The sequence below is a fragment of the Microtus ochrogaster genome, chromosome 10 (assembly GCF_000317375.1).
Source record: "Microtus ochrogaster isolate Prairie Vole_2 chromosome 10, MicOch1.0, whole genome shotgun sequence".
In the NCBI taxonomy this organism is placed as follows: domain Eukaryota; kingdom Metazoa; phylum Chordata; class Mammalia; order Rodentia; family Cricetidae; genus Microtus; species Microtus ochrogaster.
The window spans coordinates 82247628-82261372 of record NC_022016.1 but is presented as its reverse complement, the minus strand read 5'-3'; the positions used below and the strand labels follow the sequence as shown (position 1 = coordinate 82261372).

The 13745-nt window shown below is 53.3% G+C and overlaps 1 protein-coding gene across 4 annotated transcripts in view; it reads right to left on the bottom strand.

Moving 5' to 3' along the window:
• Positions 1-888: 888 nt before the first annotated feature.
• Positions 889-13745, bottom strand: part of Slc45a1 (solute carrier family 45 member 1) — an 18619-nt gene continuing 5762 nt past the window's right edge. The window contains exons 2-9 of one of the 4 annotated variants that reach the window (XM_005353676.2): positions 12741-13161; positions 12149-12241; positions 11578-11802; positions 8763-9502; positions 6494-6647; positions 4578-4754; positions 2640-2845; positions 889-1282 (exon numbers count right to left, since the gene is read on the bottom strand). In XM_005353676.2, coding sequence (XP_005353733.1) covers positions 1016-1282; positions 2640-2845; positions 4578-4754; positions 6494-6647; positions 8763-9502; positions 11578-11802; positions 12149-12241; positions 12741-13137 — 2259 coding nt within the window. In that variant the 5' untranslated portion in view covers positions 13138-13161 and the 3' untranslated portion in view covers positions 889-1015. The other 3 variants (XM_026782196.1, XM_026782195.1, XM_026782194.1) reach the window with 3 other exon arrangements.

Below are 13745 nucleotides of genomic sequence, written 5' to 3'. Positions count from 1 at the left end.
GAATGGATGGATGGATGGATGGATGATGGATGGGTGAATGGATGGATGGAGGGATGGATAGATAGATAGATGGAGGGATGGAGGAATGGAGGATGGATGGATGGGTGAATGGATGGATGGATGGATGGATGGATAGATGGAGGGGAGGATGGATGGGTGAATGGATGGATGGAGGGATGGATGGATAGATGGAGGGATGGTTGGAGGAGGGATGGAGGGATGGAGGGATGGATAGATAGATGGAGGGATGGAGGATGGATGGATGGGTGAATGGATGGAGGGATGGATAGATAGATGGAGGGATGGTTGGAGGATGGATGGATGGAGGGATGGATAGATAGATGGAGGGATGGAGGATGGATGGATGGAGGATGGATGAATACAGGGAGGGAGGGATGGATGTCTGGATGGAGGATAAAGGGAGGAAGGAGGAATAAAGGAGGAAGAAAGAGAGGGAGGGAGTAGGGATGGTTATGAGGCTTTCTGAACCACCACAGGGTGGGGCAGGGGCAACACAAACTGATATAACCATGATGCAGTATGCAGAACATACGGCCCAGATACCAGAGTTACGGTGTTCTCCACTCTGCACCACTGGCATCTTGGCCTGGATAAGCCTTTGCTGTTGGGGGCTGTGTATCCTAGGATGTTTGTGACATCCTCAGATGGCAAATGGTACCCAGCTAAGTTGTGGTGACCAACACTATTGCAAACCTTGCAGGGAGCAGGCAGATAGCAAAAGCATCCTTGATGGAGAAGTACAGTTGAGCTCTGAGTTACATCCTCTGCTTTGATAACTGAACTTCACAGGACACCACCATCCCCAGGAGGGTAGCTCCGCCCAGGTGACCTCATGCCCTTGGACGAGAGAAGCTTCTAGAAGGCTTGGCTGCTGTCTTTATTTACCAGATATTTACATTCCACAGGAAGCCTGGCTGGCTGCCAAGGCCTTTGGTTTCTCAGTGGCCAGCCTGCTGCAGACCACCTTCAAGTCCAAAGTCGAGATTCTGAGGCATCAGACATTAAGCAGGAGGGGCTGCTGCTCCTCGTCAGCCGCATCACCAGAGGGAATTTCATAGGTGACACACAGAGAGGAGTAGAGGCAGCCTAGGAAGGACACGAGGCTGGAGAAGTACATCACGCCATTGGCACTGCCCACGGCCGAGGTCAGGGGCCCCAGGACCAGAGAGACAAGGATCTGAGCCAGAAAGTACTGGCAGCTAAGCAGCGAGATGTCCATTCCCATGCCACGCCGTGTGCCGTCTGCGCTGGACCCTGCAAACTGACCAGGGAACAATCTTATCAGTTAGACCTGCCACAACCTCCATGAATGTGCAGGGATGAGGGGACCCAGGAAGAGCAGACAGGTGGAACAGGACCATAGCAGAGGTCAGCCAGTGTCCAGAGGCGTAACAACCAGAAGGAAGGCTGGCTCCTGGCACAGGACTGTCCCTGCTTCAGCACCTGCCTGGCCTCGGGGCAGTGGCTGCACAAGTCATGAATATACCAAAAGCCACTGTCCTGGAACTCCTGGAACTCACTCCGTAGACCAAGCTGGCCTTGAACTCACAGAGATCCACCTGCCTCTGCCTCCCAAGTGCTGGGATTAAAGGCGTGCGCCACCACCGCCCGGCCACTCTGTTTCTTTTACTTTATGTTTTGAGACGTATTCTCACATCACCCCAACTGGCTTCGGACTCACTATGTAGCAGGTGACCTCGAACTCTCCTGACTCACACCCTGCTGAGTGACTCTTAGTCCTGGTGCTGAGGATGTGGAGGCGAGCGGACCACTTTGAGGCCAGCCTTAGCTATGGTGGGACAGTTGTAGAAAACAAAAGCAAAACCCTGTGCAGAATCAGACCTCAGTAAAACGGCCAGAAAGAGATGGCACAGCGGGTACAGGGGCCTGTCATCTAGCGATACAAGCCTCACAGCCTAAGTGTGGTTAGCAGAACCTGTGTATGGGTGGAGGAAGAAGACCAGCTGCACCGGAGTCCTCTGACCTGTGCACATACGTGGTGGCCCATGTGACCACACACACACACACACATCTTAGACACCAATAGTAAAAATCTGGACTAAATAAAACAAACCTTTTTCTTTCCCTCGTTAGAGACAGACCTTCCACATCAACTCTGCTTTTAAGCTCTACCCCCACCCCCGCCTCGCCGGGTGGTGTTGGCGCACACCTTTAATCCCCGCACTCGGTAGGCAGAGACAGGGGGACAGATCTCCATGAGTTCAAGGCCAGCCTGATCTACAGAGTGAGTTCCAGGACAGCAAGAGCTAAATAGCAAAACCCTGTCTGGAAAAACATAAAACAAAACAAACAAACCGGCCCCTCTGTGTCACGCTGTCATCACCACATTCCAGGTGTCCCTCTCTGGACCCAGCCTTGAACCGCTGTGTTCATAGGGGACCCCCTGCCCCAGTGTCCCTGTTCAGAGTGGGGAGTAGCCTGGAGGCAGCCTCAGGAAGGTGCCAGTGCTGGCTGGAGAAGCTACTGGTGTGGAGCGAGCACACTCAGAGGGTCAGCCTCTGCCTGGATGATCTCCATTCTCAGCCAAAGGCCCTGCAGCTCGCACACGACGGTTCTCTGTTAAGATGCCTCTAAGAAGCAGTGGCGACCGTACCCACCTTCTTACTCTGGTAGTAATCGCAGAGCAGGGAGTAGGGCAGGGTGCAGAGCGTGGAGAACAGGATGCCGTAGGTGGTGCAGAGGGACAGGACCACATAGAGGTTCCTGGAGAGTGTGGCCAAGCCAGTGCCCAGGCCAAAGGCGAGGTAGGCGATGAAGTAGAGGGTACGGACGCTCAGGCACTCCTCCAGTTTCTCCAGGATAGCTGCAGGCAGGACAGAGACTGAATGGCTGGCCAGGCCTCTCCCCTGCACCATGTCCCCCCCCCCCCCCCACGCAGAGCAGACGTGGGCACAGGAAGCAGCTGAGCAGGTGGCTTGTCCCTGCAGGCCTGTTGCATGGATAGCAAGACCTGGGCTGTCCTCATTCACACCTGCCGTAGAAGGGTCCTGGGGCGTCTATGGATCGACAGGTGAGACACCGGAGGGCTCAGGTATGTGGGGTCTTAGGTTAAACCTTGGTCTCCAGCCTGCAAGGGGAGCCCCAAGTCTACCCCTTGACTGGCCATCATCTTCATTATGCCATGGGCTACCCAGAGAACACATGACAGAGTAAAGGAAAACCTAAGGCTAAGGGGGTCCCAATACCCCCAAAGTGCTGATCTCAGGGACTCACAAGTGAGGCTAACATCTAGTTTGGGGGGCTCTGGGGATTGAATTTGGCTTGAAACATGCTAAGTACATACATAGACTATTGCACTGGGCTACACTCCACAAACTCTGTTCGTCCCCAGCCTCTCTAAGGTGAGGGAGGGCAGAGAAGGCAGTCAGCATACTGCAGCCGGCAGTCTGGTTGTTTTGACCTATTTTTCAAAGTTTTGTCATGTGTGTGGTGCTACAAGATGGGGCCTAGAGCCCTGTAAGTGCTAAGGAATGTCTTCCACCATGACCTGCCCAGCCTGCAACCTTCCCTGTCCCGCCACCCCCCACCATTCATCTACTCAACCTGGTTTTGGATGACCCCAGTGCCAAGAGTCACTTTGTACTTTAAAAAAAAATAAGTTAAATATTCATTTAGTGTGCATGGTGGGGTTGGGGTAGGGGAGATGTACATGTGTCATGGCACATGGGTGGAGGTCGGAGGACGGCTTGTGACATCATTTTCTTCCCTCCACCACGTGGATTCTGGTGATCAAATTCAGATCGCCAAGCTTGGCAGCAAGGGCCTTTACCTACTGAGTCATCCCGGCTGCTTTGTATTTTTAAATAACTGTAGAAACAAACAAAAGGAACTTTTTTTGTTTGTTTTGGTGGCACACGAAGACCCTGTGAGGTTCACATCTCAGAGCACACCATGCCGAGCCCCGCCTGTAAGGTCATGATTGCTTTGGAACCACTGGGCACTGCTAAGACCCTGCAACAGAGGCATGTTGGCCTCGGAATCTGGAAATATCTGACCCCAGGAGAATACGGTACGTTCATGCTGCCAGCCAAGTCCTAGAGGACTGTCCTGGGATGAGCCGAGCATGACGTCCCAGGAGCACAGCCTCAGAGTCAACCCGGACTCCAGACTCTGCCCACCCTGCACTCCACATTCTAGCTTCTCCTGCCCCCGACATCACCACGGATGGTCACCTGCCTCCTTCCCAGGCCTCCTTTGGCCCCATTGTTCTATGGAACCCCATGAGAAGAATAGCTTTAGCAGCCACACCCCTGCCTGTATGTGGGCCCCCCGGCTTTGCCCTTAGGTGTGAACCCTTGGTCTAGGCAAGTCTAGACATGTCCCCTTTGGAGTGCCTCCTCTTTGGAGACCTGAAACCCACAGAGTTGGTCTCTGCACCCCAGACAGCCACTCTTGCTCCAGGACAGTGCAGTAGCTGAGGTCTCGGATGAAAGACAGAGGTGTCTCCTCTAAAGGGATACTTCACGCCTGCAAGGTTAGAGACGTGACCTCCTGGTCGTTCAGCAGGCAGCGTGCATGCAGTAGACGGCGGGTACCTGAGTAGAAGGCAGCACTGAATGCATAGATGCACATGCCCCAGCAGCCCATGGTGACGCCGCTGTTGTACTTCTGATATGCTTCCGACGTGTGTGGCGCCTTTGGGTCCCCCTGGAACACCACCTCACCCATGAAGTCCGTGTAGAAGAGCAACATGCCCTCGAATGAGAGCCACCCTGGAGGGAGACACAGGCTGTGACCGCGGGCCACCGAGGCTGCGGTTCAGCCTTTCCTTCCAGAACTCTCACTGGACAGGAGGTAACGCGCAAAAGCCAGGCTGAGTGGCTCACACCCGGTGTCTCAGCACTTAGAAAACAAAGGAAAGAGAAGATTAGAAGTTCAAGTCCAGCCTGGGCCATATTAACCAGGGTCATGATGCTTTCGTAAAGTTCCTCCGTTTTGGTTGCAATGTGGCAGTTTCCATACTGATAGTAATTCAGTTCCAGTTTCCAGATCTGTAGAGTTTGTTATTTCTAAAGTCTTGCCTCCCTGTCCCACAGAGCCTCACCCAGTAAAGGCTGCCTGCCAGGAATGTTTGTCCATCACCTAACATCTCACTCAGTAAAGGCTGGCTGCCAGGAATGTTTATCCATCACCTAACATCTCACCCAGTAAAGGCTGGCTGCCAGGAATGTTTGTCCATCACCTAACATCCTTATTTGTGTGTTTTGTCTGAGAGGGTTTCTCTACACGATCCTGGCTGTCCTGGAACTCGCTCTGTAGACCAGGCTGGCCTGGAACTCAGAGATCCACCTGCCTCTGCCTCGTGGGTGCTGGGATTAAAGGTGTTTACCACAACACCCAGCAGGGGTAAAAATATATTAGGAAGTGCAAACTGCCATGTGGATATACTGATCCTGCTTCCCAGTGCCACTCTATGAAGATTCTTCTGACACCGTCCTTGGCCGAGGGCGGTGATGGTCAAGCCCTCTCAAGCCACAATAAACCGTCACCTCATCAAGTAATGTTGTTATAATCTGTATGTGTGCACTGTGTATGCTCACAGGTGTATACTTGCACATGTGTGTGCATGCATGTGGAGGCCAGAGGTCAACATCAGATGTCCCCAATTGCTCTCCATCTCATCTCCTTCAGACAGGGTCTCTCGCTGAACTTGTAGCTCCTTAATTGGCTAGAGTGGCTGGCTGACCCCCAGGATCCTTCTGTCCCCACTCTGCCAGGGCTGACATCACAGACGTGTGTACCATGCCCACACCACGTGGGTGCTGGGGAGCCAAACTCAGTCCCCATGCTTGTGTGGTAAGCACTGTGCCGACCGAGCTATATGTTTAGCCCACCAAATATTATTAATCTCATTTCCACAACAGCAGAGTCAGTCCCCACACAGTTATGTTATTTACCCCTCCCCAGATGGGACACCTGTGTCCCTATCCTAGCTTTTGTTGATATAAACTGTGCTCCACTAAACACCCACCGCATAGGTGACAGTGCGTGCCATCATGATTGTCGCTTATGTGGGACACCCTGCAAAGACCACCGTGGGAAAGGCTGACTCCATTTTTAAGAGTCTTCCCTGTCACCAGGTGGTGGCGCACGCCTTTAATCCCAGCACTCAGGAGGCAGAGGCAGGCGGATCTCTGTGAGTTCGAGACCAGCCTGGTCTACAGAGTGAATTCCAGGACAGGCTCCAAAGCTACAGAGAAACCCTGTCTTGAAAGAACCAATAATAATAACATAAAAAGTCACTTGCGTGCCAAGCCCCGGTGATTTAAGGGCACCAACAGGCATGCAGGTGTGCGGGTCTGCCTGCCCTCGTCTGAGGATGGCATTCCAGGAAAGCGGGGTTCATTATTAACCTGGAGGAGCAGATGGAGGAACGTGAAAACCCCGAGAAGAGGAGCTTTGTGCCCAGACCCAGCGCAGGCACCCAGGCACAGACGGCATCATGGCTCACCCAGAAAGTGGTTGACACAGAGATTGCGCAGTGCCTTGGGCATGTTGTAGATGGTGGAGCAGAGGCGCCGCAGAGACAGCGGCTGCTCCGACTGCTCACTGGAGCCGGTCAGCTCGCTCTCGTACTTCACACCGTTCAGAAGGATGTTTGCGACCTGAAACAGAGACTGAGTCAGAGCCGCAAGGCTCAGGCCCCCCAAGGCGTGTGCTGGAGCGTGCTGAGAAGCAAAGTGTGGACAGCTCACAGCGCACACTGCAGGGACCTCTGCCTTTTACTAAATTTTATTTAGTATTATCATTATTATTGGATGTGTGTGTGCATAGTGTGTGTGTTATGTATGGATGTGGATGAGTGCAGGTGTATCCATACCATAGCACACATATGGAAGTCAGGACAGTTCTGGGAATCCCGGGACCAAACTTTGGTCATCAGGCTTGTGCAGCAGGGCATTTGTTTACCAGCTGGGCCATCTCGCTGGCCCCCACTCTGCCTTCTGACAGGGTGGGAACCAAGCACCAGGCACCCCATGGGCTTCAGGACTGAGACCCAGGAGCAGCTACAGGTGGAAGCTCATTGTGAGCGCTCCACAGTACGCACAGGTTTCTCTCTCTCTCTCTCTCTCTCTCTCTCTCTCTCTCTCTCTCTCTCTCTCTCTCACACACACACACACACACACATTCACACACACCTAGATGTGTTCCTGTTTAGCTCAACTTCTTTTTTCTCAAGGGTCTCATTGACCTCCCAGGTGCTGGGTTCACACGTGTACCTGCACACCCTGTGTGTGGGGAGGAGACAGGACTACCGCTCCGTCCATGCCAGACAAGCTCCCGACCAACTGAGGGACTGCCCCAGCCTTCTGCCCACAATTTTTACCATTTTATTTATCTTTTATGTGCATTGGTGTTTTGCCTGCACGTATATCTGTGCGGGTGTCAGATCCCCCGCCACTGGAGTTACAGACAGTTGTGAGCCACCACGTGGGTGCTGGGAACTGAACCCAGAACCGACAGCTGACTTGACTCTCCAGCCCCATTTTTACTGTTTCCAAAGAACTTACGCCCTAACCATTGTTGACAGAATGGAAGCTGGGAGGGGACAGGAAAAGGGGAATGCTGGGAGCCTCAAGCTAAGACCTGAATCCAGGAGCCACCTGAGTGCTGTGAAACAGGACATTCCAATTGACAAAGGGTCAGAGAAGCTACCTGGATGAAGACCAACCCTTGATCTGTGCAGCTAGGAAACACTGCCTCTGGAGACAATGGGCTGAAATGCTGGGCAGGTCCTGGGCCGCCTTCCACATCTGGACCTCTGAGCACGTCCCCGGGAAGAGCAGCCACTGGCTGCAAAGCCCTTCCTCTGGCAGAGGCCACGCGTGGTGCTGGCCCGGCCAGGCAGTGACATCTGTGTCTCACTGGGTCATGCACCAGTCTACCATGTGGATTAGATGCTTCAAAGGGCTGTGGCCTAGAGACCCCAAGTTTCCGATTTCTCTCTTCCTGTGAGGGTGCCCGAGGCCAAGGGGCACAGACACTGTGTACCTAAATGGAAGACAGCTTGAAGGAGTCTCCTCTTCGAGGTGGAGGGTGCTGAGTGTGTGTGTGTGTGTGTGCGTGCACACACACACACACATATGCATGTGGATACAGGCACACATGTAGGTGTCAAGGCCCAGGACAGCCTCAGGCGCCATTCCTTGGGTGTCCTTTCCCTGTGCCAGATCTTTATATAACCTCCGAAGCAAACCAATAACCCTGTGGCCACCCCCACATACTAAAGGCACTGCAAACAGCCTTCCAGAAGATTCTGCCCCTTTGCAGAAGACTGCCTTGTGCGTGCAGCCTTTCGGGGTCAGCTAGTGTCATGTCAGACATGAGCAGGGCAACTGCTCACATTGGGGAGGACCTAGAGACACTGCAGGCTGCCATGGTGTCACCATTTTCCTTTGAGTCTCGGGTCTGTTGGCACCATGTTTGAGGGGCCCATGTGGGCCGTGGCTTGGCGGCCTACGTGCAGCGCTGTGCCACACTCTAGAGGGGTGGCCCTGGCCTCAGTTTCTTTGGGGCTAATGTGACAGTCTGAAGAGGACTGCCAGGGAGTCACTGCCCTCAACAAACCCTCCCATCCGGGGACTCAGACATCCCAAAGTGACATACCCACATGCAAAGGAAGTCATCTCTGAGGCTGCACTCCCCCCCTCACCCTCTGACCATCACCGTGGACAGTCTGTCAGGTCCATGCCTCCCCCTTAACATCTCGTTGCTTTTACCTGCTGGCTGAAGGTCACGTTCCTTCTCCTGCTGGCTTCAGGACCATTTCCCCCAGCCACATCTGGGAGAGCCAAGGTCTGGGGCCTCTTCAGGATCCCTGAGGCCCGTGGCTTGGAGGTGTCCAGAGAGCCTACCCTTAGAACATCTCCATCCGAGCCCAAGGTCAGGGCCCCCTCTCTCCTCTCCAGCAGCCCCCTCTCCTGGCAGTAGAAGCCATCGGGGGCCCGGGGAAAACTGACACTGATGGCCTGCCTGGGGACACTGCTGGGGAGAGCCAGGTAGTTGTCCTGGCCCGCCGTGAAGCAGTCAATGAGCACGCTGTCTATGTTGGAGGTGCCAAAGGAGGAGGCGAACTCATTGATGCCCGTGAGGGAGTTGTCCCTGCTGATGAAGCTGCCGTACTTGGGCGTGAGGGGGCTGGGTGGTGAGATAGGGCTGGAGAAGCTGGCATACAGGCTGGTGGCTGTAGTAGAGGGGAGGGTGTCACCGGCTCCCTCTTCCAACAGGACAGGCGGGGAGGGGGGCAACGGGAGGCTGGGGCTCTTCATGGCTGTCCTCTTCTCACCCAGGGGCCGCAGGGGCCTCTCAGGGATGCTAATCAGGGTGAGCACAGTGGTGACGCTCAGGGTGATGGCGGTGAAGATATAGATGACACGGAGCTGACCCCCCAGGGCCCTCCCGAAGCCGGTTTTGTCCCAGTGGATGCCCCCGACCACATAGCCGAATCCTCCGCCCAGACCTGTGGAGAGAAAGAGAATTCCGTGTCCTCTAGGATCTAGACAGGCAAGGAAAAGACCCCAGAAAAGGTGGGGCCATTTTTCAGAAGAACGTTAGAGCAGCATAGTCCATTCCAAGGACCGGATCCAGTGTCTGTCCCAGCTACACCCCAGCAAGTGAGGAGGGGATCCGCCCCCCCCCCCCATGTTCCTGACATACCCTCCGGGACCAGCTGGCTACTCTCGTCACAATGTTAACCTAGGAACGTGGCTCCAGGGCAGGGAGCACAAGGACAAACTGCCCACTGTCCTTCTATTTGAAAGGAAGTGCGTTATACTCATGGATCATAGCCACCTTTTCCTTTGCTTTCAGACGGCCCAGCTTCAGGGCAGCATGAACACACCAAGACCTCATCCTGATCAGACAAGCCAGTGTGTACATGAGCGTGTCCCTTGCTGTCATCCCTGTGTAGGGCACCATGAGGAAAGTCACCTCTACGAATGACCCCAGATTCTGGGGATGGGACTGAAGTCATTGGGCTTTGCAGAGCAAGGGTCTTTACCCACGGAGCCATCTCTGGTAAATGTGGGGTCCTTCTAACTAGCTTTCGATACATCTTTTGGAAGAAACATTGCAGATTTGTGACCCTTGAACAAGGGCAGGTTTCATATGGATATTATTAATTTATTACCTATTATTAATCTATTACCATATGTATGTAACCTTGCCAGGCTCACTCTAGACCAGGCTGGCCTCAACTCTGAGATCTGCCTGCCTCTGCCTCCTGAGTGCTGGAACTTGCTATGTAGACCAGGCTGACTCAGATTCAGAGACCATCTGCCTCTGCCTCTGCATCCCTAGTGCTGGGATCAAAGGCATACACTATACATGGCCAACCTGTTTAATTTTTAAAAATGCTTACTGTCTTTATTATTTTTAAATTATGTGTATGTGGGGGGGTTGTTGAATGTGTATGTGTGTATGTGGGGGGTTGTTGAGTGTGTATGTGTGTATGTGGGGGGTTGTTGAGTGTGTATGTGGAGAGATGGTCGCTGCATGAGTGCAGATGCACACAGAGCAATAAGAGGCACTGGACCAACTGGAGCTGGAGTTACAGGTGGGTGGGTTTCCATGTGGTGCTGGGAGCTGACTCAGGTTGTCTGTAAGAGCAATAACCGTCTTAACCACTGAGCCATCTCTCCAGCCCCCCACCCCCCGATGATTTTAGCCAATTTCTTGGCTTATTTATTTGAGACAGGATCTCACTGTGTAGCCCTGGCTGGCCTGGAATTCACTATATAGACCGGGCTGCCCTTAAACTCATATTGATCCGCATGATTCCTGAGTGCTGGGATTAAAGGAGTGCAACACATCCTACTTCTTCTCGCTCTGTGTCTCTGTCTCTGTCTCTGTCACACACACACACACACACACACGGGGCTCATGTATCCCAGTTTGGTTTCAGACTATGCAGTCTAAAGTGAGTTTGAACTCCTGATTCCCCTGTGTCTGTCTCCACACCTGGTTTATACAGTGCTGGGAAACCCCGGGATTCTGTGCATGCCCAGTTCCAAGATAAATATTTTCTATTTGTTTATTTTTTAAAAAGAAATATTTATTATGTATACAGTGTGTGCCTGCATGTACACTTTCCCACCAGAAGAGGGAGCCAGATCTCACTATAGATGGCTGTGAGCTACTATGTGGTTGCTGGAAACTGAACTCAGGACCTCAGGAAGAACAGCCAGTGCTCTTAACCACTGAGCCATCTCTCCAGCCCTATTTGTTTATTTTGGGGGCTATGGAGTGTGTGTGTGTGTGTGTGTGTGTGTGTGTGGTGGTGGTGGTCAGAGGGCAATTTGTAGGAATTAGTTCTTTCTTATCATCATGTAAGTTCTTAGAGTCAAACTCAGGTCAAGCACCTTTCCCATACATAAATGTTTTCTATTGCTTCAATGTTAACCTGTATATTTATATATTTGAACTTCATCAACTTATTTTTAAACCTAGAGGTAAGGAAGGACATCCCCCACCTCCCAAGGGACACACATCTGAACTCCACACACTGCAGTCTTGCCGGGGGGAAAAGGCACTCACCTGCCATTAGAGCATGGATGTTCAGGCCTCGGTCCTGGTCCACTGGGCCACACACGTCCATCATGTAGGCGTGGCTGGGGTTATCCGCCGAGTCTGCGCTGAAGTCCATCAGCACCACCCCGCACACAGTCAGGAGGATGCCCCACTTGTGGTTGGTGGCCGTGTCAGCCAGGGCCATCCCAATGTCCCTTCCATTGAGCAGGAGCGACAAGCCCAGCAATGCCCCTGGAAACAGAGAGACAAAGTCACCAGAGAAAATGGAGCCATTCTCTATCTCCGCGGCTCACTTCCGTGTTGAGACTGAGGACTTAGGAGCCCGGGGGAGTCGCCTGCAGACGGCAGAGTTCTTTCACTCAGACTAAGGTTTTCATCCCATCAAGCTGAGCAAGGACAAGATGAGCTCTATTAGCTTATTAAAACAACAACAAAAAAAAAACTAAATGATTTATTCTTAGTGTTGGCTCAGGCAAGGTTGGGCCTGGGGCTGCCTCGGAATTGCTTGAGCCTCTCTTTCCCTCCCTCCCATCTTTGATTCTTTCTTTCCATTTTATTTTCATGCCAAACAACAGACCTATCGCCAGGACAAGAATGAAAGGGCGTCTCCTTCCAAACCTTGAGGTACACCGGTCACTCCAGGCACCCAGCAGAGGCTGCAGCAGGAATCCTGAAACAGAGCAGGCAGCAGGCGGGTGTTATTGCTCGGTCCCCAGTGTAGTGCCACGGGGATGCTGAAGCAGCCACTGGCACTCCCAAGGCACCACGAGCAAGCACATACCCCAAGGCACCAAAACATTAAAGCAACCAGACTTGCTGTACGAGACCTTCCTGGGAATCCCTGGGACCTTCCTGGGGAATCCCAGCAAAACCAACCCAGTCCCCTCCCATGTTGCATCAACTTCATGGCTCAGATTTTGCGCTGAGTGCTAGGAGCGTGTTCGATGATGCAATCCTGGGGTCTACCTAATGTCTGTCCTACCCTCCAGTACAGATCAAAGAACTTAGAATACAGGATGTGACCGGCCATACCTGTGTTTTCCCACAGCCCATACTAAGGAGGGGAACTCAATTCCTCCCTCGTCCCCTCAGGTCCCTCAAAGCTGCTTCAGCAGAGGCTTCTGGAAGCTTCCGGAGATTTCCAGAGGCCGTCCACCATCGGGGCTCACCAAGGATGGGGCTGATGAACCACACTAGGCTGTAGAGCTGGTCAGGCAGGCCCATTTGCAGGAGTACCGGAGTCACGTAAGCTGTCTCCATGGCGTAGCTGAACTCGATGCCGAATAGAATGCAGCCATTGAAGAGCAGCTCCCGAAACGACCTCTGTGGGTGCAAGTCTCCAAAGTCCACCAGCTCGATGGGACATGGGGTGTTGGGGGGAGGGGGAGGAGACGGGCGAATGCACTTCCTCCTCTTGGGGTGGCGTTTGAAGTTGTTGGCCCGGTGGCTGATGTGTCGTGTCACGGACCCTGAGTAGCTGGAGATGGAAGACCTCCAGAAGTCCTGAGGAGCCACAGTGGGGAAGAGGGCCTCTCCCGGAGGGGTGCTGCCTGCTGGGGGGATCATCGTAGGCAGGGCTGGTGGGTGTTGCTGCGAAGGAAGCCCGTTTAGGGTCAGCAGTTACTTCACTGAGGTTTATGTGGAGCCTGCATCTGCCACTTGCCCTTCAGCTGAGCTGGCACTGAATACTTCAGAGTCTATTCTGTCTGCCTCTCCAACCCCAGCATTCTGCCCCCAAGCAGAGCCCAGTGCTCAGGGGCTAGAGCAGAGTCCTTTGGGTGGGGACAGGAGCCAAATGGGCGGCTCCCTCTGTGCTTAGAGAGAGAACCCCAGTCCTCAACCTTCCCGCAGCACTCCATCCACTCTCCACCGATTTGTCAAACTACCCGCATACACTTAACTATCCACCCATCCATCCATCCATCCATCCATCCAACCATCCACCCATCCATCCATCTATCCATCCACCCACCCATCCATCCATCCATCCATCCACCCATCCATCTATCCACCCATCCATCCATCCACCCATCCACCCATCCATCTATCCATCCACCCATCCATCTATCCATCCACCCATCCATCCATCCATCCATCCACCCATCCATCCATCCATCCACCCATCCATCCATCCATCCACCCATCCATCCATCCATCCCCCCACCCATCCACCC